General features: G+C 39.1%; 1 protein-coding gene across 1 annotated transcript in view; it reads left to right on the top strand.

Moving 5' to 3' along the window:
- The first annotated feature begins 26 nt into the window (after positions 1–26).
- The window catches only part of LOC139953908 (apoptotic protease-activating factor 1-like), a 31,731-nt gene continuing 7,897 nt past the window's right edge, over positions 27–23,860 (top strand). The window contains exons 1-19 of the mRNA XM_071953512.1: positions 27–147; positions 2,885–3,088; positions 3,773–3,965; positions 4,771–4,968; positions 6,055–6,229; positions 6,580–6,692; positions 8,099–8,230; positions 9,116–9,354; positions 9,784–9,954; positions 11,654–11,905; positions 13,017–13,195; positions 13,868–13,994; positions 14,517–14,642; positions 18,964–19,089; positions 19,596–19,724; positions 20,055–20,177; positions 20,981–21,106; positions 21,520–21,645; positions 22,476–22,595. Coding sequence (XP_071809613.1) covers positions 2,939–3,088; positions 3,773–3,965; positions 4,771–4,968; positions 6,055–6,229; positions 6,580–6,692; positions 8,099–8,230; positions 9,116–9,354; positions 9,784–9,954; positions 11,654–11,905; positions 13,017–13,195; positions 13,868–13,994; positions 14,517–14,642; positions 18,964–19,089; positions 19,596–19,724; positions 20,055–20,177; positions 20,981–21,106; positions 21,520–21,645; positions 22,476–22,595 — 2,805 coding nt within the window. The 5' untranslated portion in view covers positions 27–147; positions 2,885–2,938. The remainder of the gene's footprint in view (positions 148–2,884; positions 3,089–3,772; positions 3,966–4,770; positions 4,969–6,054; positions 6,230–6,579; positions 6,693–8,098; positions 8,231–9,115; positions 9,355–9,783; positions 9,955–11,653; positions 11,906–13,016; positions 13,196–13,867; positions 13,995–14,516; positions 14,643–18,963; positions 19,090–19,595; positions 19,725–20,054; positions 20,178–20,980; positions 21,107–21,519; positions 21,646–22,475; positions 22,596–23,860) is intronic.

The raw sequence follows: 23,860 nt of genomic DNA, 5'->3' as shown, positions 1-23,860 counted from the left end.
AGCAATACGGAAGTGAAAATGGAAACAAACAACATTCATTCTCGGAGTCTAAAGACAGATGTTCAAAGAGTTTAGGGAGGTGGCGGTCAATTTGAGAAAGTTCCTGCAGGATTTGTAAGTTGACAACAATCTTGGTTTGTTCCTATGGTATGATATTTGACCTTTTCTCTGTATTTTTGTGTTGATTTATTTTATGATCGCTGAAGAAAGAAGACACATTATTTTGTTTGGGGATTTCTTCTGATGAGCTCGTGAAAATGAGCGGGTTGGGATGGGCGCTGAGACGTACACTCGGTTTCTGCTAGTCCAACCATAGAGTAATGGTCCAACCTGGGCTAGGTATGAGCAGTAAATATGGGGAATCGAGTTGGCAATGGCCAGCCAGAGTGCATTGAACCTGTAATTGTTGTATTATGTAATAAGTTGTGTGTGTTTGTGAGAGCATGGACGAAGAAAAATACTAATGATTCTTCCATTCCATGGTGAGAGTAACATTTATGACTGTTTAATTTAAGGAAGATCTAACAACAAACAAAGGGAAGGGTGATAAGGGATTGGATAGGTTGGGGTATCATTCGATATGAAATAATATAGTATCGAATAATAGTAATAATATTATACCTCAATCAATGAGATATGGGCAATTCCACAATAAAACTAATGAATGGGCACAAAAGTGTGACATGGGAGGGGAATGTTTGATAGTAGTAACAAAATGAAGTATGTTGTCATTATTTTTGTCTGTGTACATTCAGAAGCACATGAGGATTGTGGTTAACAAAAAAAAGAAGGTAAATGACCGAGTATTTAAGAAACTGGAAGGATAAGTCTTCAAGATTTATACGTACGTAACAAGGACAGACATTTTGGTTATCATTGGATAGAAGTTATACTAAAATGAATGTATTGCCCAATGTTGTCCAGTATTCCAACTACAGACCCTTAGGGATAGTTACCAGCCAAAATTAAGAAATTTTCTTCCCTGCTATTTAAGAAATTTAAGTTTTTAAAACAAATGGTTACGTACAAACAAAGACAGAATTTTGTCACAAATTGTCTGTCCAGTGTTTTTTTTCCAGTTTTTATTGCCTTCATACCCACAGCAACATCTCAGTTTTATTGCTTACAATCTTTAAGAGTCAGAAAAGTTTCTAACACAATATTTTGTAATTGTTTTCAATTTTTGTCTTTACCTTCCAGGCCATATGTCTGTCTTTTGTTACATATGTAACACATTTCAAATGACCTTGTAATTCCTAGAGGTCAATGATTTTGTATTTATTTTTTTAAATAGGAACAATTATAAACAGATTTTAAATGTTAAGGAAAAGACTGTAACAAAATAGTTCCTTTTGTCTCGCTCTCACATGCCTATCTTACAAAGTTATCCCTTAGGTCCATTAGTGTGGAATTGCCCATATCCCTTTTTGTAAAAATGAGTGAAAAAGTGGTGGCACCATACAGAAAGTTATCCCTGGTCTGTGTGAGCCTAAAATTCAGACAGGAATCTAAACTTGATGACCAAATAAAGTTCTTATAAAATAAATAAAGCCAACTACCTACCCCCACACTTAATTAAGGTGCGGGGGGGGGGGGGGGGGGTGCTTTTTAGGCCTACTTAACTAGAAACTATGACTATGAGCCTTATATATAGTTTCTAGAAGTAATTTAGGCCTGTTTGATTTGAGCTTTATTTGGCCATCAAGTGACATTTTTGTGTATGAATGATTATAATATGACAGAGTGTATCAAACAAGTTTAAAAATTTGGATTGTAACCACTTTAAAACTGTAGCTTCCTCCCTGACTAAACGGTGAAACATTATACAACTCTTCCTTCCTCCATGTTCTGATGTGTCTGCATTACATCAATTAGCATCAGCAATGTAGCCAGCTTTATTTGATCCTTCCGGGCCTGTATGCTTCGTTATTGGTGCGAGGGAACCAATTTTTTCCCTTGATAAAAGGGCACCCAATAACTATGAGGAAATTGTAAATTTCTACTGAAGCATTTCACGGGCACCAAGGCAATGGCCAGGGGGCATGGAGACAAATGCCTTTCTTGCCTCTGTGAAGTATTAGGCCTGCCCTCTCTGAAGAAATCCTCTGTGGGATATGAACAAAGAAAAGCTTTGATATAATTGATATTCTTTGTTGCTGATGGTAAAAAGGAAAAGAAAAAAAAGAAGCTTAGTGGAGATGTGTAATTTGGATATTGTATTAAAGGCAGTGGACACTATTGGTAATTGTCAACGATTGGCCTTCACAGTTGGTGTATCTCAACATGCATAATATAACTAACCTGTGAAAATTTGAGCTCAATCGGTCATCAAAGTTGCGAGATAATAATGAAAGAAGAAAACACCCTTGTGAAATTGTGTGCGTTTAGATGGTTGATTTCAAGACCTCAAGTTCTAAATCTGAGGTCTCGAAAGTTTGTTCGTGGAAAATTACTTCTTTCTCGAAAACTACGCCACTTCAGAGGGAGCCGTTTCTCACAATGTTTTGTACTATCCACATCTCCCCATTACTCGTTGCCAAGAAAGGTTTTATGCTAATAATTATTTTGAGTAATTACCAATAGTGTCCACTGCCTTTAAATGTAGGCTAGATACATTACATTTTGTTTTTTGGGTATGCTCTATTGATGGAAACATACACTTTGAACTTCCTGTTGAGGATTTGTTTATGAAGTGATACAGTCACAAAAGTGACAAGGAAGTAACAATTCATTTAACTATTTTATTCAGAATATCAAAACTTATTCAGATAAAATTTGTTTCGCTTTTGTGCGGGTTTTACAGGGTGAATCCTTTCTTTTTATAAAATTAAAATATTTTATTTTCTTAGCACCAAAAATAAACTAAATGTCTTTTTCCCTCTAGGTTGTTTGTATTACATTATGCTGATCTTCGTAGTTAGTGCATCGTAAAGCCATCATGAGTGTCGTCATTACTGAGCGTGCTCGGAGTAATCTTCTCGTTCATCGAGCAGCCATCGCGCAAGATCTCACGGTAGACTACGTGATTGATGAACTCATATCAGATTTAAGCGTCACTCCGGAAGACTCCGAGTTGATAAACGCAGAGGTAAGGCAGGTGGTTGCACAAAGATCTATTGGTTGTCCAGGGGTATAAATGCATTACCTGATATTGTGTATGAAAAAGCTACTGGAGCACCACAGCAGCCCACGGCAGCACTCTCCATCCCAGGGAGCTGAGAAAGGTTAAAGTAATGTTATTGGCCCAAAGACCAGGGCCTATTTCATGGCTCTGCTTACCGTAAGCACAGAATCGGCGCTTATGGAAGCAGGGAATTCTGTGCTTACGGCAAGCGTATTTTACAGGTTAGCGGCGAATTTTGGCTTTTGCGCGTGCGTACTCCACGTTACTAGGCACTAGGAATTCTGTGGTTGCATGTAAGCGAACAATCGTGATCGTAAGCGCAGAATTCAGCGGTAAGCAGAGCCATGAAATTTTGCCCTGGTGTGGTAGGGCGCCATTTGGATGTTTGTGTGTTCAAAGACCGGGTCCAGTTGTACATGTAGCACGTTCATTCCATTTATAGACGGACCAACATGTTACTAGGCATTCCATGCTTACAAGGCTAGCACAGAATTCGGCGGTAAGCAGAGCCATGAAATTGGGCCCGGGCGCTATAACATGAAGCACATTGAGACGATAAATTGTGAATTGCGGTATTAAGAACTAGTTAATATTATTAATATTGTTATTGTAGAAATGAACATTCCCAATTTTTTTTTTTTTTTTCAGCAAACACGGAGACGCAAAGCTACCAAACTTCTGGATATTATCACCACTAAAGGGCAACAAGCGTACAACAACTTGTACAAAGTACTGTGCGTGAGGCATAAACATCTGGCAGTGCTCCTTGAGGATGGAGTTACCGTGGACGGGGTACCAGTTTTACCGGGAATGTCTCCGGATATATTATCAGAAGATGAAGGTAAACCTACAAGACTCTAAATCAACAAGTTTGAACAAATAAGAGGTCACCCTTTGACCTCTGGGAGGTCGCTGTTTGAGCTTGCTATAAAATTTGATTTATTACTGACTCCAAAAATTTACTCCGTAGTAGAAGAATATAAAGCAAGACATTGACTCGGCACTGAAGCCTCTGAACCCCTCTTACCTCTTCAGTCTCCTGACGATGACTAGAGCAAGCTATTCGAAACGTTGAGAACTGACTCTGCGGTAGTGCCGTTAATCATGATCCTATAAGCTAAAGTAGTAGTCCCAGCCAATCTACCTTCCGCTAGTGTAGTAGTTGAACAAAAATGTCTGACAGTTCTTTTTATAACTGAGAAGTCTCCCGAACATCTGATAAATCTACTCCGCGGTAGTAGAATAAAGAAAGACAGTTTTCTAAGAACAAACTCTACCTGGCAAGATGGTGTTACTGCAATTGATACCTTACCATGCAATGCCTAAAATCATATGTATATAAAGGGGTGACTTACCAGTCCGGTAAGTTACAGGCTGTTCGCACTTGGACTTGATATTGGCAAGTTAACAATTGGCGGCGGTAAGTTGACCGTTTTAAGTCCAATGCAAACACAGCTTTTGTGTCCCAGGGAAATCTGTCAGCTGGAGATTATGTCCCCCCCATATGGGAAATTTACAAAAGATTCTTAAAAGACGCTATAAGAAGAAGTTTGTACACAACTAGTTGTATTGAGGGACAGAATCTGATAAGTTCTTTTTATTCCAACCTTGTACCATCTTTCTCTTTAAAATGTCTCCCTCTATAGTCCAAGTGGTGATGACGCGAGGTGGGGTACCGCCACGGCCAGCCGTATTCATCAGTCGATCAGACAAAATAAAAGAGATACGCGAGAAGTTGAACAAGCTACAAGACAAGATAGGATGGGTTCTTGTCCACGGTATGGGCGGCATAGGGAAATCTGTCCTTGCATCGGAAGCTGTGAGATATTCCAAGATCCTCTCCAGTAAGTGTGAAAATAAGGCAATTTGTAATTTCTGATACAACAAGACAGGTGAAAGATAATAGAATTAGCTCTTGCACACGGCTTACCAACCAAAAGGACCTATTGCATAAAAAAAATAATGCAAAAAATAGTAATGGCCTGACGTTTCAACCTCAACAGAGTCTTTCTCGAAGGCTTAATGAAAACAAACATGAACAGGGTAAATAAACTAAGTGTAACATTTAAGTAGTGCAGTGGAAATACATGAATAGAGAGAGAGAGTCAGAAAGCACACAGAAAAGGTTAATATATCAAAAGTTATTAATTTTGGTTTTTATACCCATACACCGATGTGTGTTAGCACTGTATACTCGGTACTTTCCCGAGTCCTGTGAAAAAATATCACAGGCATGTTACTCGGGTGGGATTCTAACCCACGACCCTTGCAATTCTAGAGCAGTGTCTTACCAACTAGACTACCGAGGTTGCTCGGCAGCTAGAGGCAGTTCGAAACCTATGTTTTGGCAGCGGGTACCTCAACGATATTAGATGTTATATCAAAAGTTCATATCTCAATAACTAAGTATCATTTTGTCACAATTTTTACGTCAGTTTTGTAGGTCTGCATGCCGACTCAATTGACTCATTGAGGTGATACCTGTCTAAAGGCCATCTGTGGTCGAAATTGGGCGTTAAATAGGATGACAAAAGGGAGGGAAGGGGCTGGTGTTAAATAAGAGGTCGCCCTTTGACCTCTGCAGGTCGCTGTTTGAGCTTGCTATAAAATGTAATTTATTACTGATTCCGAAAATCTACTCTGTAGTACATGTAGAAGAACACACTGTATATAGCAAGACATTGACTCGACACTGAAGCCTCCGAACCTCTCTTATCTCTTCAGTCTCCTGACGATGACTAGAGCAAGCTAGTCGAAACGTTTAGAACTGGCCAACAATTTCAAAATAACTAATCTTGTTCTGCTTTGACTTCTACAGAAGTGTTTCCTGGATAATCTTCTGGGTGTCTGTCAGTAACATCAACAAGTCCAAACTGTTTACCATCAATTTCAAAATAACTTCTCCTGTTATTCTGCTTTGACTTCTACAGAAGTTTTTCCTGGAGGGGTCTTCTGGGTGTCTGTCAGTAACATCGACAAGTCCAAACTATTAACCAAGCTGCAGAATCTATGCGCAAGGCTCGATCGGGAATCCAGACCTCCGCCACTGAATCTTGAAGAGGCTAAAGATCGTCTCAGACTTGTTCTTGTCGAACAACATCCCAGGTAAATTTACTTGGTACACTTCTTGACCCATTTCGGCCCAATTTCATAAAGCCTGTGAGCACAAAAACTTGCTAAGCACAGAATAGTATATTGCTTAGCAAACACAGATTATCAGGCCAAATTACATTAAGTTTGTACTGCTGGTGCCGACTCAATTTTTGCTTAGCAAAGAAATTTATCAAGAAGTAATTTCTGTTTAAGCAGCTCTATTGAAGAAATTGAGCCACGATAAACTGCTCAGCATAGATAAAGTTCTAATGGCTAATACAAGGAAAGGATTTTGGGACCCCACATGGTGTTACCGAAAACCAAACATTTAACAATGTTATTTACTCATTTTGTTTTTGTAGATGTTTGCTTATTCTAGACGACATTTGGTCCCCAAAAGTGGCGAGAGTTTTTGATGTTCAATGTAGAGTTCTCGTCACAACTAGAGATAAAAGCGTTGCTGATGCTGTCGGAAGTAAGACCATTATTTCATTGTTAGATATCTAGTGATCAAACAGGTTCCTAACTGATGTGTAAACGTTAAAGGAACACGTTGCCTTGGATTGGTCGAGTTGGTCTTTAAGTGTTCTGTAACTGTTTGTTATAAAATGCACATGGGTAGAAAGATGTTGTAAAAGTAGAATACAATGATCTACACAAATATGCCTCGAAATTGTGTGGTTTTCTTTCTACCTCGTCGACTAACACGGTTGGCCATTTATGATGGGAGTCAAATTTTTGACTCCCATAAATGGCCAACCGTGTTAGTTCGCGACGTAAAAGGAAAACCTTGCAATTTTGAGTGATACTTTTACTTTTAAAACATCTTTCCAACCATATGCATTTTATAACATACGGTTTCAAATGCTTTTTATAGACCAACTCGTCCGATCCAAGGCAACGTGTTTCTTTAACTGATGTTTGAAGCTTTTTATGGTATGGAAAATGAGAAGCAACTAGAAATAGTAAACATACAGGTGCAACAATGTGTAAATATCCTCTGGGAACAGTTTATTCGCATTTAACATTTTGTTAAGTGTCTAAAAAGCTCAAAAAGCAAAAGAAAAACCAGGCACTGAACGAGTTTTAACAAAACATCAAAAACAGAATGTGGTGCAATGAGAGAAATAATGTCTAAACTTGCAGGGTTATTTTTAATATTAAGTAAATGGCTGATTGAAGGAGCTTGACTTACTAGACAAGAGCTATGCCTAACAATGACGTGTCATGGCTGAGCGGACAAGAACACTTGACTCGAGTGGGTTCAAGTCCCGGTCGTGACACTTGCAAGACACGTGCAAAGACAGTAACCATTATTGCTGCGTTTTAAGGATGGGTTGTTAAGCGGTCGTGTTGCAGGAAAAAAATACTGAGGGCTTTGATATATCTATTGAGATATGATAAAGCGCAATACAAACCATGTATTATTATTATTACAGGTAGAATGGGAGAAGAGAATTCTTACAACTCTCTAAACCTCACATTCATTATGTTGATCTCTACAAACAAAAGAAAGTATTCCTATTTTATGAGATAAGCCGTTATTATTTGTTCTTTAGGTCCTGTTGATATAGTTAGCCTTGAACATGGACTCTCAGAGGGTCAGGCTCTAGAGATGTTCGCTATGTGGACTGACAGACCAGTTGGAAACCTCCCAAATGAAGCTCTTGCCATTTATGAAGCTTTAACTGAGATTTAACCATTTTTATTTGTTCTTTAGGTCCTGTTGATATAGTTAGCCTAGAACATGGATTCTCAGAGAGTCAGGCTCTAGAGATGTTCGCTATGTGGACTGACAGACCAGTTGGAAACATCCCTCATGAAGCTCACGCCATTTACGAAGCTTTAACTGAGATTTAACCATTTTTATTTGTTCTTTAGGTCCTGTTGATATAGTTAGCCTAGAACATGGATTCTCAGAGAGTCAGGCTCTAGAGATGTTCGCTATGTGGACTGACAGACCAGTTGGAAACCTCCCTCATGAAGCTCACGCCATTTACGAAGCTTCAAAAGGTAAAAAAAAATCTTTATTGTCTGTACTATACTCATATAAAAACCGAAACCTCTCTATCCGCATAACATAACAATTAACATTTATAAGGCGCTATTCCACTAAAAACCAAGCGCACTAGAAAGCAATTAACATGGGAAAAGTGAGTCTTAAGGACTTAATGAAATGCCGATAGAGTTCGTTGTGTTGCGAGTGACACATTTTTTGTTCTGTTTATGTGCCCTACTCTGTTGCTTGTTTCCAAGTTCTTGTCACTAGTATTTGTTTTGAATCGTCACCAAAAGTGTCCTGTCCCCGATTTCACGAAGCGCTGCGACGCGTCGCAAGTGCAAGTTGCGACCGGTTACACGTCGTAAGTTGCGAACTCGTCGCAGCCGCGACGTGTCTTATAGGTCTGCGACGCATCGCAAACCCTACGATGCGTCGCTACTTGCGATGAGTTTCGTGAAATCGGGGGCTGTGCCTTTAAAGAAATGAATGCAAAACAGCAATGATTAGTATTACTAGTTGGACAATTATTATTTATTAGATGTTATTTAAATTTGCATTGGGGACAAACAATATTCATTTTGGTTTTATCCATATACAGCGATATGTGTTAACACTCAGTAATTTCCCAAGTTCTGCGAAAAAAAATTATGCAGTACCCACTGCTAAAATATAGGATTCGAACTGTCTCTAGCTACCGGGCAATCTCGGTGGTCTAGTTGGTATGACATTGCTCAAGAATGGCAAAGGTCGTGGGTGTGGGTTCGAATTCAACCTCGAGTATTATGCTTTCCGTGTAGCCAGGGAAAGTTTTGAGTTAACAGTGCTACACACATCGATGTATATGGGTGAAACCAAAATAAAAACAATTATTATTGTTGTTCTGTTTGGATGATAAGGTAACCCTCTAGTGATCTCGCTCGTCGGTGGCCTACTCCGAGACCACCCCAATCGCTGGGAGTACTACTTGAAGAAACTCCGCGATAAGAAGTACAGCCGTCTGCGTAAAGCGTCGTCGTATGAGTACGAGTCGGTCGATGAAGCGATGGGTGTGAGCGTGGATCAGCTGCCGGAGGAGTCCAGGGAGTTGTACTTTGATTTTGTTGTATTTGATGCGGGGGTTAAAATTTCTGCGAAGGTGAGTTGAGTGTTTCAAGTTTGATTTAGGGACCTCATCTTCATCAAGGCTCAGGTTTGAGGACGGATTTGAACTGGGGTCCTCAAAGGTAAAAGGCAGGGAAGAAAACCATTGAGCCAACCTGACCACAAACTGCATAAATGCAACAATTTGGTGATGATATAACATTTTGACCATGGGTTTTCAAAGGCTAAAATTTATTTCAAACTTTAGTTTAGGAATACATTTTTTTTAGTCACTCATTCTTAATAAGGGTGCCAGACTATTTTGTCCTAGCTTAGTTTGGTTGCATCCAACACAATGATAGAAAGGACAAGTTGGTTGTTACAAACTGTCTGCTCCCCTGTCCATGATAATTTTTCCAAACTCTCCTTGTTACATTCATTGTTTAACTAAAATCTAGAAATCCTCAACACTTTTTATCTTTAGGTTCTTAGCGTATTATGGGATGAGGAGATGGAATTTGTAGAGGATGAGATGCTCAAACTAGCCAACAAGTCCCTCGTGCGTCAAGAATGGGACGATAAACTTCGCTGCATGAGCTACACCGTTCATGACTTGCAACTGGACTTCATCAAACAGAACTCAGAAAATCAAAAGGTAAACACTCTCGATTCTCAAAACCAATAACAGATATGACACAACAGCGCCCTCATGTGAGGGCAAAGGGAGAACTTTTATTGGCTGAGAGTTTTGCTAGTGTAGTATTAGCCTGAACATCTGACGTCACACTTTGAGGCTCGTGAATAATGCCAGAGACGGTTTCAAAAACTGGCGTGTGGTTTAAAGGCAGTAGACACTATTGGTAATTGTTAAATACTAGCCTTCATAGTTGGTGTACATGTATCTCAACATAAGCATAAAATAACAAACCTGTGAAAATTTGAGCTCAATCAGTCATCTAACTTGCGAGATAATAATGAAAGAAAAAAACCCACCTTTGTCACACGAAGGTGTGTGCGTTTAGATGGTTGATTTCGAGACCTCAAGTTCTAAATCTGAGGTCTCAAAATCAAATTCGTGGAAAATTACTTCTTTCTCAGAAACTATGGCACTTCAGAGGGTGCCTTCTCTCACAATGTTTTATGCTTTCAACCTCACCCTATTACTTGTCACCAAGAAAGGTTTTATGCTAATAATTATTTTGAGTAATTACCAGTAGTGTCCAGTACCTTTAACCTTTGACCTCAGTCATGCACATAGAGATACGCAGTCAAATTTTATTGCGGACTTGAGAGCAGTGTACTGTTTGGGCATAATGGGAGCACGTTTATCCAATATAATTGTATCCAATGGAATCACTAGATCTGAGAAGCTAGGACCTGTCTTTGTCCTTGCGGATAAAGAAAGGGGTCCAATTCTAGTGTAGTATTAACTTATGGAACCTTCCGGATACCAAAAGCTGCAAACTCTCCCTGATTCAGCAGAAACTTCCCTGAAAATAAACCAATATTTTTATGTCCTTATGAACAAATTCAGAAATTTTCAATATTATGGAAACTTTTTCCCTATTATGATGAACATTATTCAAAATATCTCCCTGATTTAATAGAGGTCGATGTTAAATTTTGCAGCGGGATAAAGAATGCTTTTGTTTTTTTACCCATATACATGTACACCGACGTCTGTTAGCACTGTGCTCTAAAGAACTTGCCCAAGTTCTGTAAAACAAACACATAGCCAAATTACTTGGGTGGGATTCATACCCACAACCTTTGCGATTCTAGACCAGTGTCACTCCAACTAGACTCCAACTAGCTCGAGGAAGCTCAAAGCAGACTGCAAACGATTTAATAGATGTTAAAGAAACTGGACACTATTGGTAATTGTCAAAGACCAGTCTTCTCACTTATTCTTAACATATGCGTAAAATAACCAACATGTGAAAATTTGAGCTCAATCGGTCGTCGAAGCTGCGAGATAATAATGAAAGAAAAACACCTTTGGTTGACATCCTTCCTCTATGGGTTGACAGTTGATTTCGAGACCTCAAATTCTAAACTTGAGGTCTCAAAATCAAACTGATGGAAAAATACTTCTTTCTCAAAAACTGCGACACTTCAAAGGGAGCCGTTTCTGACAATGTTTTACATGTATACCATCAACCTCTCCCCATTACTCATTACCAGGTAAAGTTTTACGCTAATAATTATTTTGAGTTATTACCAATAGTGTCCACTGCCTTTAAATCTCCCCGATTATTGTGCAAAATATCCTTAAAATGTGGGCAGCTCTAGGATTTTGTGTATTGCCCGGGTTACTTCACTATTATGACAAATTCTTTCATCATTTTGTACAGGAAGTCCACAAGAAACTCGTGTCCAGATATAAGAAACTTTGCAAGGGGAAGTACCACCTTCTTGAAGATGATGCCTACATCCATGAGTATCTTCCGATGCACATGGCCAGAGCACATCTAAGTCTTGAGCTTAAATCCGTCCTCCTGAACCTAGACTGGGTCGATAAGAAACTTGAAGTTATGGGGTCCACGGCTCCAGCCTACGTCCTTAGCGACTACGTCAAATATAGTCTTCTACTCTTGTCAAAAGAGGTATGAAAAATGTATTTACTTTTCCCACTACTTGTGGTATTATAAACCCTTTTTCATTTCGCCTTTAGCAGTCTTGATTACATCTCAATTCTCAACAAAATTAATAATAACAAATTCTTATATAGCGCATTTCACAATAACTGTATCAATGCGCTTTACATTAGTGCCCTGGTCACAGGGCCAATAACATCCCTGTAATGTTTCTCAGCTCCCTGCTGGGGAGTAATAATGATAATAATAATAATGGAAATTTATATAGCGCCTATCCATGTCCATGTAAACATGCTCCTGGGCGCTGAACAATTAAAGGATCACGTTGCCTTGGATCGGTCGAGTTGGTCTTTGAAAAGCGTTTGTAACCGTTTTTCATAAAATGCATATGGGTAGAAAGATGTTGTAAAAGTAGAATACAATGATCCACACAAACATGCCTCGAAATTGCGTGGTTTTCCTTTTACTTCGTCGACTAACACGTCGGCCATTTATGGGGGTCAAAATTTTGACTCCCATAAATGGCCGACCATGTTAGTTCGCACAGTAGAAGGAACACCACGCAATTTCGAGGCAAACTTGTGTGGATCATTGTATTCTACTTTCAAAACATCTTTCCAACCATATGCATTTTATAAAAAACGGTTACAAACGCTTTTCAAAGACCAACTCGACCGATCCAAGGCAATGTGTTCCTTTAAAAGAAAACATATTAAAATCCATACAATTAAAACACCCATTAGAAAATACAGTTAACAAGTAATAAATGCAGAATTTGTACACAACAATCAATCAATGATTAAAAAACACAGAGAATAAACCCTAGTTAAAAAACTGAAATTGCTGCAGAGAATACAAAAAATATATTTACATGTACTTGTACTTAGTTGTTTAAAAAAAGCACGCTTAAAAAGATTAGTCTTAAGGCCAGCCTTGTAAGGCGCTTGTGGCTTTTTCAATCAAGGGATGATTGGCCCAATGACCAGAGTTTACCAATGTAAAATGCATTGATACGGTAATTGTGAAATGCGCTGTCTAAGAATTTGTTATTATATTACTATTATTATATCAGAAACCAATAGTACTGTTATCAAATATTCTTTACTTTTTTCACAAACAGGAAATGGAAATTGCTAAGGAATTCCAACTCTTTATCAGCGTCAATGCTCATCTTCTAGTTCAAACCCCTCGACCGGACGTAACGCAACTTGCCTTGAGCCAGTCCTCAGACACCGTAGTCTTTAAACAAGCTCAAGCGAGGGCGCTGCAGAGCAAGTCTGGTTTTTACATAGATTGGGGGTTAGTATTAAGTATTTTCTCTTAAAAGGGTTTGGGTACGACAAAAAACACAAATGGCCACAGATATTACATTGAAGGCAGTGTAGACTACTGGTGATTACTCAGAATTGTTAGCATAAAAATTTACTTATTAACAAGAAATGGAGAGCTGTTGATGGTATAAAACATTGTGAGAAACGGCTCCCTCTGAAGTAATCTAGTGTTTGAGAAAGAGGTAGTTTCTCACTCAAATAATAAATGACGTCAGGCATGTCGGGTCTGGAGCTTTTTATTTTGTTCAATCATATTTTGGAATTTGGTGCTGGAATACGGGTTACTTTTAAATATAACTAGAAAATAATATTCTATGCAGTGATTTTCTGCAAAAACTTGTTGAATGCTTTTTTTAATAAATACTTGGTTTGTGGTAACACCATTTATGTAACTACATGTACTTGCCTGGTAGAATATTTCATTTTTTCATTTTTTTTAATTGCAGCCACATTATTTGACACCATTTATGTAACTACATGTACTTGCCTGGTAGAATATTTCATTTTTTCATTTTTTTTAATTGCAGCCACATTATTTCCAATTTAGTGTTGGAATGTAGGTTCCTTTGAAATTAAACTACTAAATAAAATGTTGCTGGTGATTTTTGTTTAAAACCTTTATAATGTTTCTTTTTTATAGCAATAGACCTTCAATAATGGACTCCATTTTAATGAGAAGTAAAGTACACGAGGGCAGTGTTTGCTGCGCCAATTTCTCCCCGGACGGTGAAGTGGTCGTCTCTGCTGGTGAAGATGAAAATATCAAGGTAATCCTAGTACAGGAACGATCAGGGCTAAATTTCTTAAAGATGCTAAGCAAAGATTGATTCAGGCACCAGCCACAAACTTATAAATGTACAGTTAAGCATGTTAAGTTAGGAGAAGGGTTCACCCCTGTGTTCCTGATCTTAGCAGGCATATTTTGCCAAAGTACAGCACTTAATGGGTGCGTTCGTTTAGCTTCCCTGGGTTCACCCCGATGTTGTGTATTTTATTTTTTTTCCAGGACGAACGTGGGCACACAACTACCCCACGTTCGTCCTCGAACCAGAAAAAAAAACCAGGCACGTCACCTTGTGAGCCTTCCCGTGGTGGCGTCAGTGCACCCCAGGCCAGCCCCAAGTGACCCAATCCACAAGTGGATTTTCTCATTTTTCTTGATCATTGCCGCGCTGAAGGACAACCAAGAGGGATTTTGTTTATTGAAGAAAGCGCCATGAGCACTTGTTGTGGATACCGATGCTGTAGAAGACTTTATCGCTATTGTTATTATTATTGCTACTATTTAGATTTGGGATTGTATGTCAGGCCGAGTGAACACCATGTTTGACCATCATGAAGACAAAGTTAACTGGTGTGAGTTTTCCCCCGATGGGACAACGATTCTAAGTTGCTCATCTGATAAAACGCTAAAGGTTTGTAAACACTCATTCACAAATATTAAACCATACGCTTTTTTACATTATTAGGCAAGTTGACGTAAAGACTCTGGACACTTTGGGTAATTGTCAAAGACCAGTCTTCTCACTTGGTGTATCTCAACATTTGCACAAAATAACAAACCTGTGCAAATTTGAGCTCAATCGGTCATCGAAGTTGCAAGATATTAATGCAAGACAAAACACCCTTGTCGCACCATGGTCACACCAAGTTATAGGCTGTCAGATGCTTGATTTCGAGACCTCAATTTTTTTTTCTTCCAAATCTGAGGTCTCAAAATCAAATTCTTTAACAATAACTTCTTTCTCGAAAGCTACGTCACTTCAGATGGAGCCGTTTATCACAATGTTGTATACTTTCAACCTCTCCCCATTACTTGTTACCAATAAATAGTTATTTTGAGTAATTACCAATAGTGTCCACTGCCTTTAAGGCAATGGACACCCTTAGTAATACACCGATCCATGAAGCCAGGCCCAATTATCATTGACCAATCACAACCGCGAAATCTGATCACCATTTTAACCGTTTGGTGATCTTTGCACTAATGGTGATCGGGTTTCGGGGCTGTAATTGGTCAACTGGTAAGGAGGCGGGGCGTAATGGATCGGTCTATTGTCAAAGAACAGTATTCTCACTTGATGTACTCAATGGTGTACTCGAGGTAAATTATCAAGAACCAGGCCTCGGCGGGTTTAAACCACTTGTTGAAAACCGATTCAACACACTTTGATTCCCATTCAGAAATATCTTCCCGGTCATAAACATCATCACTTTTTTGTCAAAAAGTAAAATAATTTTTAAATGATTTCTTTAAACACAACACCCCTCCAGCTATGAACTGGTATAGCCCTCCGCTGCCCTCGCGTAAACAACTCCTTATAAGGGGAATGCTGTGGGCGTCGCGCGTATAGCATGATGTACATGTAGCTCAACTATGTCAGCCGTTGCTCTCGACCAATAGGTATAGGATAATGCCCGAGGTGCGCGCCATTCGTGGGTAAGAATGGCCCGAGGGCGAAGCCCGAGGGCCATTTATACCCACGAATGGCGCGTTCACCGAGGGCATTATGCGACTTAACCCACACCTGTGACGTCATGCTATTGTTAAAATCGCTCCATTATTTCGCACGAATGGCGCGATATTGTTTAATTTTTAAGTCAATTGTTTGTATGTATTACGTAAGCTTGTTCACTCCAGTGAACACCACTGGTGGTGTGTGAACAGTGGACGAAGACCAACATTTAGGAAATATGCTTGTCCTTCGATAGTGGCATCATAGATCGGGAGCGAAAGTGGCAGCAGATAAGTGATTTTGTTTCTTGACTTTAAGTAAATTTATACAAGTTAGTGAACGAAAAAGACTATCAGATGATGTTGTAGCCGACTTTCTCGGTCTACAAAAAACCCAAAAGTAACGTCCGTCGATGTCAGTTTTTTCCCATAACCGATATATCGAAAATTTAATATCGAGTATACTCGATATATCGAGTATTTCCCGCGCGCAAGATGGAAGCCTAAAAACAGCACTTGGTATACTCATGGAGGTAGAAATATATACACCGTAGACTGACAGTTTAATAGGGTTACATTTCAACCTGTTTTTGTCTGATCCCCCGAACTTGTTTGTAGTTCATACAATTTCAAATTGCGTAGTCCCGCCCCGATTATTTCTGGTTTTACAACAAAGTATGATCGCCGCTACCGCTGGCTTGGCCATTTGGTGAACGCTCACCACAATTCTCGATTCGTGATTGGCCATGATTGGCCGTCTCAAAATGACACAGAGCCTTTGTGAGTTGCGTGACTCGCCGACATTAAGGTGTCAGTTGCCGATGCATTGACGTAGAAGTGTCAATCAAGTTGTCCGATCCGACGGGCGCCCGGACTACCTTTACGGTTGAAAATGGTTGAGATAATCATCGAAAAAAAATCACTAGAAAGTCCCGCAAAACACAGACCTACCACTCCGCGATCACAATATACAACGCACACAGCATGCAGTCACATAGTCTCCAATAAAGCCTCGTAGTCTTTTTACTTTGCATTCTATAACAAAGGCAAGAAACATTGAATGCTAGAACGCCCTTTATTGTCGAATAACGCAGTGCATCACGCGTTACCGCCTTGACCAAGACTGCACGTGTCTGTGCATGCTTGGGCAAACGGGTTTTCCCCCCGAATTGCAATAACCATACACGCTGGTGTGCACGCTTAAACCGTACAAAAGCATAGTCTTCGCTGGTACGCACGCAATAGCCGCCGACAGCGTGGTCTGTGCTGCGAAGCATAAAGTTCCTCGGAAATGTTAGCTTGTTTACCGAAAACAACACAACGTGTAGGCTTTATTTGACCAAAATGACGCCATTACGAAACCTTGGATTGTTAGAAAGATTATTTTACTGTATAACGTAAGATTGTTTTCTTCCTTGTTTTGTTTTGTCTTGTTGATTCGGGGAAGTTTTTGCGGGGTGAAGACGCATTGATTTTGATCACATGCGCAATGGGAAGTTGCATCTTAAACAGCCGACGGGGCAGCAGCGGCGGTTTCTTTTGAGGTTTTACCGAGCGCTCGCCGCGGGGTCGTGAACTTCTGCGGCGGGCCGGCGGCTGATGGCGAAAACACAAAGAACAAGCAGACAAACTTGGTTGTAGAACGTATTTTATTTAATAGAGCAACTCAAAATGATGAAACTACATAACGACGACGGCTTTTCTAATACTCAAACACAGATTTCTTTTAAATAATCGGACACTCTTTTGGTATTTTCGATATCATTTAGGAACATCGAAATTTTCAAAACATCGAAATTATTTTCGATATATCGAAAATCCGATATTACGATATGATTATAAAAGTGACATCGGCGATTTCGATGTCAAAAAAATATCGAGTTTTTGACTATTTTCGATATATCGACGGACGTTACCCAAAAGGTGAAGATAAAAGAAGTGACCTACCCGCGTACAAGCCTGTAGTTTCAGATTTGTTTTTAATAAACAAATTTAAGCTACCTTTATGATCAACAATTTCAGTTGAATTCCTGTTATTTTATAAATAATAAAGAATATTTTATATTTATAGGGCGCCAAAATCCACCAAAATGAGGTGCTCAACGCGCACAGGAGGGGGAACCACACACAGCAAGGAAAATAAGACAAATATACCAGTTACATATAGGCGAGATTAAACAAAGTGGTTTTCAACTTAACCTTGAAAGTATTGATGTTAGAAATATTGCGGATTTGTAGAGGCAAGTCATTCCAGAGTGTGGGTCCAGCATGGGAAAAAGACCTATCGCCCCATGACTTGCTACTCTTAGTAACCTGTAGCATGCATGTATTGGAAGATCGGAGAGATCGCACAGGAGTATAAGCTTTAACCAAAGAAATGTTATATATAGGAGCAGAACCATTAATGCAATGAAAGATAAGCAACAGAAGTTTGAAAGTAATACGAGATTCGACTGGTAGCCAGTGAAGTGACTTCAGAACTGGTGTAATGTGAGTGTGTTTCCTGGTAAGAGTGACAATGCGAGCAGCTGCGTTTTGTAATTTTTGTAGTTTAGAAAGTTGAGTTTGGGGTAAGTGAAAAAGAAGACCATTACCGAAATCCAGCCGAGACGAAATGAGAGCATGTACTATTTTCTCAGTGGCTGGACGGGTCAGGTATTTTTTATGATGATATTGAAAAAAGTATCTTTGCAATCTTAAATTTTAGGGACTTTACTCACTTACCATGTTTGTGTATGATAAATGAAGCATTTTGAATTAATAAAAACAAAAAACAAAAATACTGGTTAAAATGAAATTGATTTATCTGACTTTAAGACCTGCCTAAATTACTGTTGTAGTTCTATAATTATTTGTTAACATCTCAGCTAAATAATAATTTAATAATGTAGCTGTTCACTTGTGGAAAGTGTTAACGATCATTTTGCAATACATGTGTAGCTCTATTAACCTGTGTTAAAAACCATTAAAAACAAAATAATATATGGTCAATGGCGTCATTGACTTCATTTACTTTATTCCTTAACTCTTTTATGCACAATGGGTGAATAGATGTACCCATCGCGCCATTCGTGCAAAATAATGGAGCGATTTAACAATAGCATGACGTCACAGGTGTGGGTTAAGAATAAAGAAACTGTCTTCATATATGTGCAAGGTCGCGTGTCATGCTTATGAATTAACAAAGTGTTTATGCACACCCACGTGACGCACTCTTTACCAATAGGAGTAGAGAAACTGTATTTATGAATGTATTTTTAACAACGTTTGTTTTTTGTCAGCTGTTTGACGTTGCCGAAGAGAAGATTATTGTGACTCTTTATGGTCATCTGGAGGAGGTTTATATGTGCGTCTTTTCCCATGACGGTAAAAGAGCAGCTTCATGTTCAGAAGACAATACTGTCAAGGTTTGTGGAAAATTCTTTGAGCAAATTGAGTTTGGTTAGCAGCAATTACTTAACCCCTAGAAGGCGGAAGGTGGCTATGGCCACTTATCTAGTCCGGACTGCTGTGGACTGTATGTGGTAAGCCGCGGAATGCTGTTTGTGGCCAGTACAGCTGTGGGCAAACAAAGGCTGCTACGCAGTCATGCGTGTAAGCCGGGCATTGTTGCCTTGGATCGGTCGAGTTGGTCTTTGAAAAGCGCTTGAAACCGTTTGTTATGAAATCGCTATGGATAGAAAGATGCTTTAAAAGTAGAATACAATGATCCACACAAATTCGAAGGCGTAAGGTTTTCCTTAACACGGTCGGTCATTTTATGGAGTAAAAAACTTGACTACCTTTTTTACCTGGCAAGAAGACACACACGGTGTTACTGCAAACCAATTATTGATACCTCGCCATGCAAAGTCGTAATGCCCATATAAACTCCTATTAATATTACTGTGATTATTATTTGTAACTTCAACAGGTGTGGGACATGGGTGAGCGGCCACATTTGTTGCGGACATTGACTGGTCATTCTCTAGCTGTCAAAGGTTGCCTGTGGTCAAACGATGATAGCTTCATTGTGAGCTGTTCAGATGACGGAACAGTAAAGGTAAGAGTCAAATATGAAAGAAGTGGCGTATCGTGGCCGAGCGGATAAGAGCACCGGACTTAAGGTGTGGTGTCATATTTATACTTATAGTTATTATTAAACATGTTTATACTTAAAAAGTTACTAGTTATAGTTACTTATTATTTTCCACACCCTGTAAAGCTTCAGCATTCACCTGAAGATGAGCAGAGTATACTGTTCGAAACGTCAAGACCACATCGGCTCTTTTCAGAGCCAACACTCCCACATCAGAGATTTACTCATTGTTCATGCAAGTTTACTATTTATTCATTTAAAGTTTCTTCCTTTTCTGTATTTGTGTCTCTGAAGGTTTTCAACGCAGAGAGTGGCAGTATTATGCAAAGTTATGAATCCCATAGTAGTTTTGTCGCCTGCTGCTCCGTATCCCCCAATGATAAACAGATTGCTTCTGGTGCTTCGAATGAACTCCATGTAAGTATAGTATCTACCAAGTTTCTACGTCATGAAATTAGCTTCTATAAAACCCCAACAATGTACGGTAGTAGAGTAAAGCGAGACAGTTCTCTAAGAACAAACTCTACCTGCCAAGTAGATACACACATGGTGTTACCGCGAACCAAATTTAAAGCAAGACAGTTCTCTAAGAACAAACTCTACATGTACCTGGCAAGTAGAACCACACATGGTGTTACTGCAAACCAAATATAAAGCAAGACAGTTCTTTAAGAACAAACTCTAGCTGTCAAGTAGATACACACATGGTGTTACTGCAAACCAAATATAAAGCAAGACAGTTCTCTAAAACAAACTCTACCTGGCAAGTAGATACACACATGGTGTTATCTGCAAACCAAATGCATATTATTTTGTTTACTTTATTTAGTGTATTATTTTGTGTCAAACAATGGTTGGTCACATTCCATGATTATTTTGCAAAATATATTAATAGGCATACTTTATAGTGCTTGCAACATAATTAGGTACAATGTCAGTTTGCGGAGCGAACACCAATTGTGTTACATGGGTGAAATTTGTTAATTGGAACATGTCTTTGTAAATTGAAAGATAACATGTTTTCAGCTTTGTTTTGCTTATTCACCATGTTATCTTTCAGTTTGGAAAAACAGTGATTTTTAAGTGGAAATAATTTACTTTACTTTGTAATTGATAGTTTAAGTGTAGATTCTTCAGTGTTGGGTGCGCTAAAATAATAAAAATAAAGTGTACGAATCCTCCAATACTGAATGATTTAACTCTATGATTGTGTATTGTAGGTTTGGGATGTCGCGACGGGCAAACTTCTCGGTTTGTGCGAGTGTCGTGCCCAGTCAATACTCTGCTGTGCCTTCTCCCCTCGGGGGAACATTATTGCAACTGGACTCTCCGATTTCTCGATATGGGTAAGTCCACTTCTAAGTGTTAAAGATTAATTAGAAATTGAGGTTTATGTTAGGTCCTTATAGGCAGTGGACACTATTGGTAATTACTCAACATAATTATTAGCACAAAATCTAACTTGGTAACGCGTAATGGGGAGAGGTTGATAGTACAAAACATTATGAGAAACGGCTCCCTCTGAAGTGGCGTAGTTTTCTAGAAAGAAGTAATTTTCCACAAATTTGATTTTGAGACCTCAGAACTAGATGTTGAGGTCTCAAAATCAAAGATCTTAAAGCACACAACTTTGTGTGATAACGTTGTTTTTTTTACATAATTATCTCGCAACTTCGACGACCAATTGAGCTCAAATTTTCACAGGTTTGTTATTTTATGCATATTACAGTATGTTGTTTGTCAAAATCTTGTGTTACAGCTGTGGGATGTGGCAACATACAAGTCTCTGACAGTATTCCGAGGTCATAGCAGTTGGGTTCTATCCGTTGCTTTTGACAAAATCGGAGAGAATCTTATCTCTGCCTCTGACGATGAAACGGTTATGGTACGTAGATGGAGTAAGACTAAAAAATAATAATGATATTACTAAGGAAAATTTTTATTGTGCAATATCCACCTAATAAGGTGCTCAAAGCGCATGAAAAGAAGAAAGAAAAAAAAATAAGCACCAGAGGGAAGAGGGAACAAAGGGAAACAAAAGAAAGAAACAAACTACTGAAAACAAACTACTGCGGGTGGGATTCAAACCCAAGACCTTTGCAATTCTTTGGATATTGACTAATACCCAGGTCAAAATTCCAGTTGAACCTATAGTTAACTGGGGTCAACTGGTTCAACTGGATAGTGATCAAACTCGTCCATTTTCCATATTAACCAACTGGTTTGGACTAGGTTTAACTGTGTTCAACTAGGTTGAAATTATAAACCAGTTGGTCTCTGTCCATTTTCCATATTAAACCAACTGGTTTTAACTGTGTTTAACTAGTTTATCAACTGGTTTCAACTAGTTCCAGTTAAACCCAGTTTAACTAGAATTTCGACCTGGGTATTAATAATAGTGTTGTACGTAATAGCGCTTGTATCTACATGTACATGATGTATGCTCTTAAACTACTCCGTCATGACACCCTAAACATACACAATATCAATCTCTTCCCTCGCAGGTACCCATTTATACCCCTGGGTGAAGAGAAGCAATTATAGTAAAGTATCTTGCTCAAGGACACAGGTGTCATGACCGTGATCCAAACCCAGACCTTGAATTCAATGCTCTAAGCCACTCCCCCAGGACACCACATGGTGTTACCGCAAACTGAATTAGATACATTTATCAATTTCTTTTACTTTCAACCGACTTCTTCACTTTTTTTTCAGATCTGGAAGATAGATGGATTTCATGACGACAGTAATGTGATTTTAAAGCGTGATTTTGCCGCTCAGTATGTAGGAGCAGATGTTAGGATAGTGGCGACCGATAGCACTCACGCTTGTATGGTAAGTGACTCCCGTCATTAAAAGTTTTTTATTTTTTATTTTAATTTTTGTTTCTATGCAATGCAACCAGACGCACAAGGCCTGAAGGCCACTTCAAGGTGTGGGCTACAATACATTTTCTTTTCCACCTTCTTCTAGGGCTGAAACAGGGTTGCCCCTTTTACAGTCCATATGGATGTAAGCTTGGGCATCATCAGTCTGAAGCCTGGCCGGTAGAACAGAAAGCACTAATTGAACCAATTTAATGTAGCAAGTGTCACGACCGGGATTTGAACCCACACTCTGCTGATCAAACACCAGAGCTTGAATCCGGTGCTCTTAACCGCTCGGCCATGACACTCTTGATGATGGAGTTTTTCTTTGTGCCTTTGGATTTTTTTTATTTAGCGATTCATTCATCAGCACATGGGCCACTAGCAGAAACACAAGTCTGAAAATTTTTAAGTTGTTCACGTTTTTGTTTGGTTATTGTATTCATTTTAGGCAACCGGGCATTGGTGTTGTCTGTTAGTCGTTTTGTTCATTTCTCTGCATTCTGTGTCCGCCGTTTATCATGTCTCTGTCTGTCCGTTTTTCTTGTCTCTGTCTGAATACTACAAGCCTCTACTCGGTCTACATACACCATACTGTTTCCTTTCTTTGCTTTTTCAAACCTATATTTTATTTTGATTATTTTTGCATTGTGTATTAAGGGAATCAATGTGTGGTAAAGAGGTTTTCAACTAGTGGTTTAAACCCGCGCCGAGGCCTGGACTTGATAATTTTACAAAGACGAAGTCGAGGTAAATTATCAAGAACCAGGCCTTGCCGGGTTTATACCACTAGTTGAAAACCGATTCAACACACTTTCATTCCCATTCATAAATACCTTTTCGGTCAAAAAACATTAACACTTTTTGGTCAAAAGGTAAAATAAATGCAAAATTATAACTGTTCAATGATTTCTGTCAACACAAGACCCCTCCAGCTTTGAAATGGTAAGGCCCTCGGGTAAACAACTCCTTAGAAGGAGATGTTGTGCGCGTCGCGCGTATCGCGTGATGTTGCACAACTGTTTCAGCCTTCGCTCTCAACCAATATGATTTTAAAAAAATGTCTTATACGCACAGGTGCAAGTGCGCGTGTCACGCCCATGTTTCAACACTTTTTACTGTTGTTCGCGTGTCACGCCCATGTTTCAACACTTTTTACTGTTGTTGTTATATCATTCGTTCAAACAACCCCAGGTGATGCCCTCTCGACCAATCAGAATGGATAAACTGTCT

This window comes from Asterias amurensis, chromosome 22, assembly GCF_032118995.1.
Source record: "Asterias amurensis chromosome 22, ASM3211899v1".
Taxonomy (NCBI): domain Eukaryota; kingdom Metazoa; phylum Echinodermata; class Asteroidea; order Forcipulatida; family Asteriidae; genus Asterias; species Asterias amurensis.
Note: the sequence above shows the minus strand (reverse complement) of the source record. Positions and strands in the feature narration are given on the sequence as shown.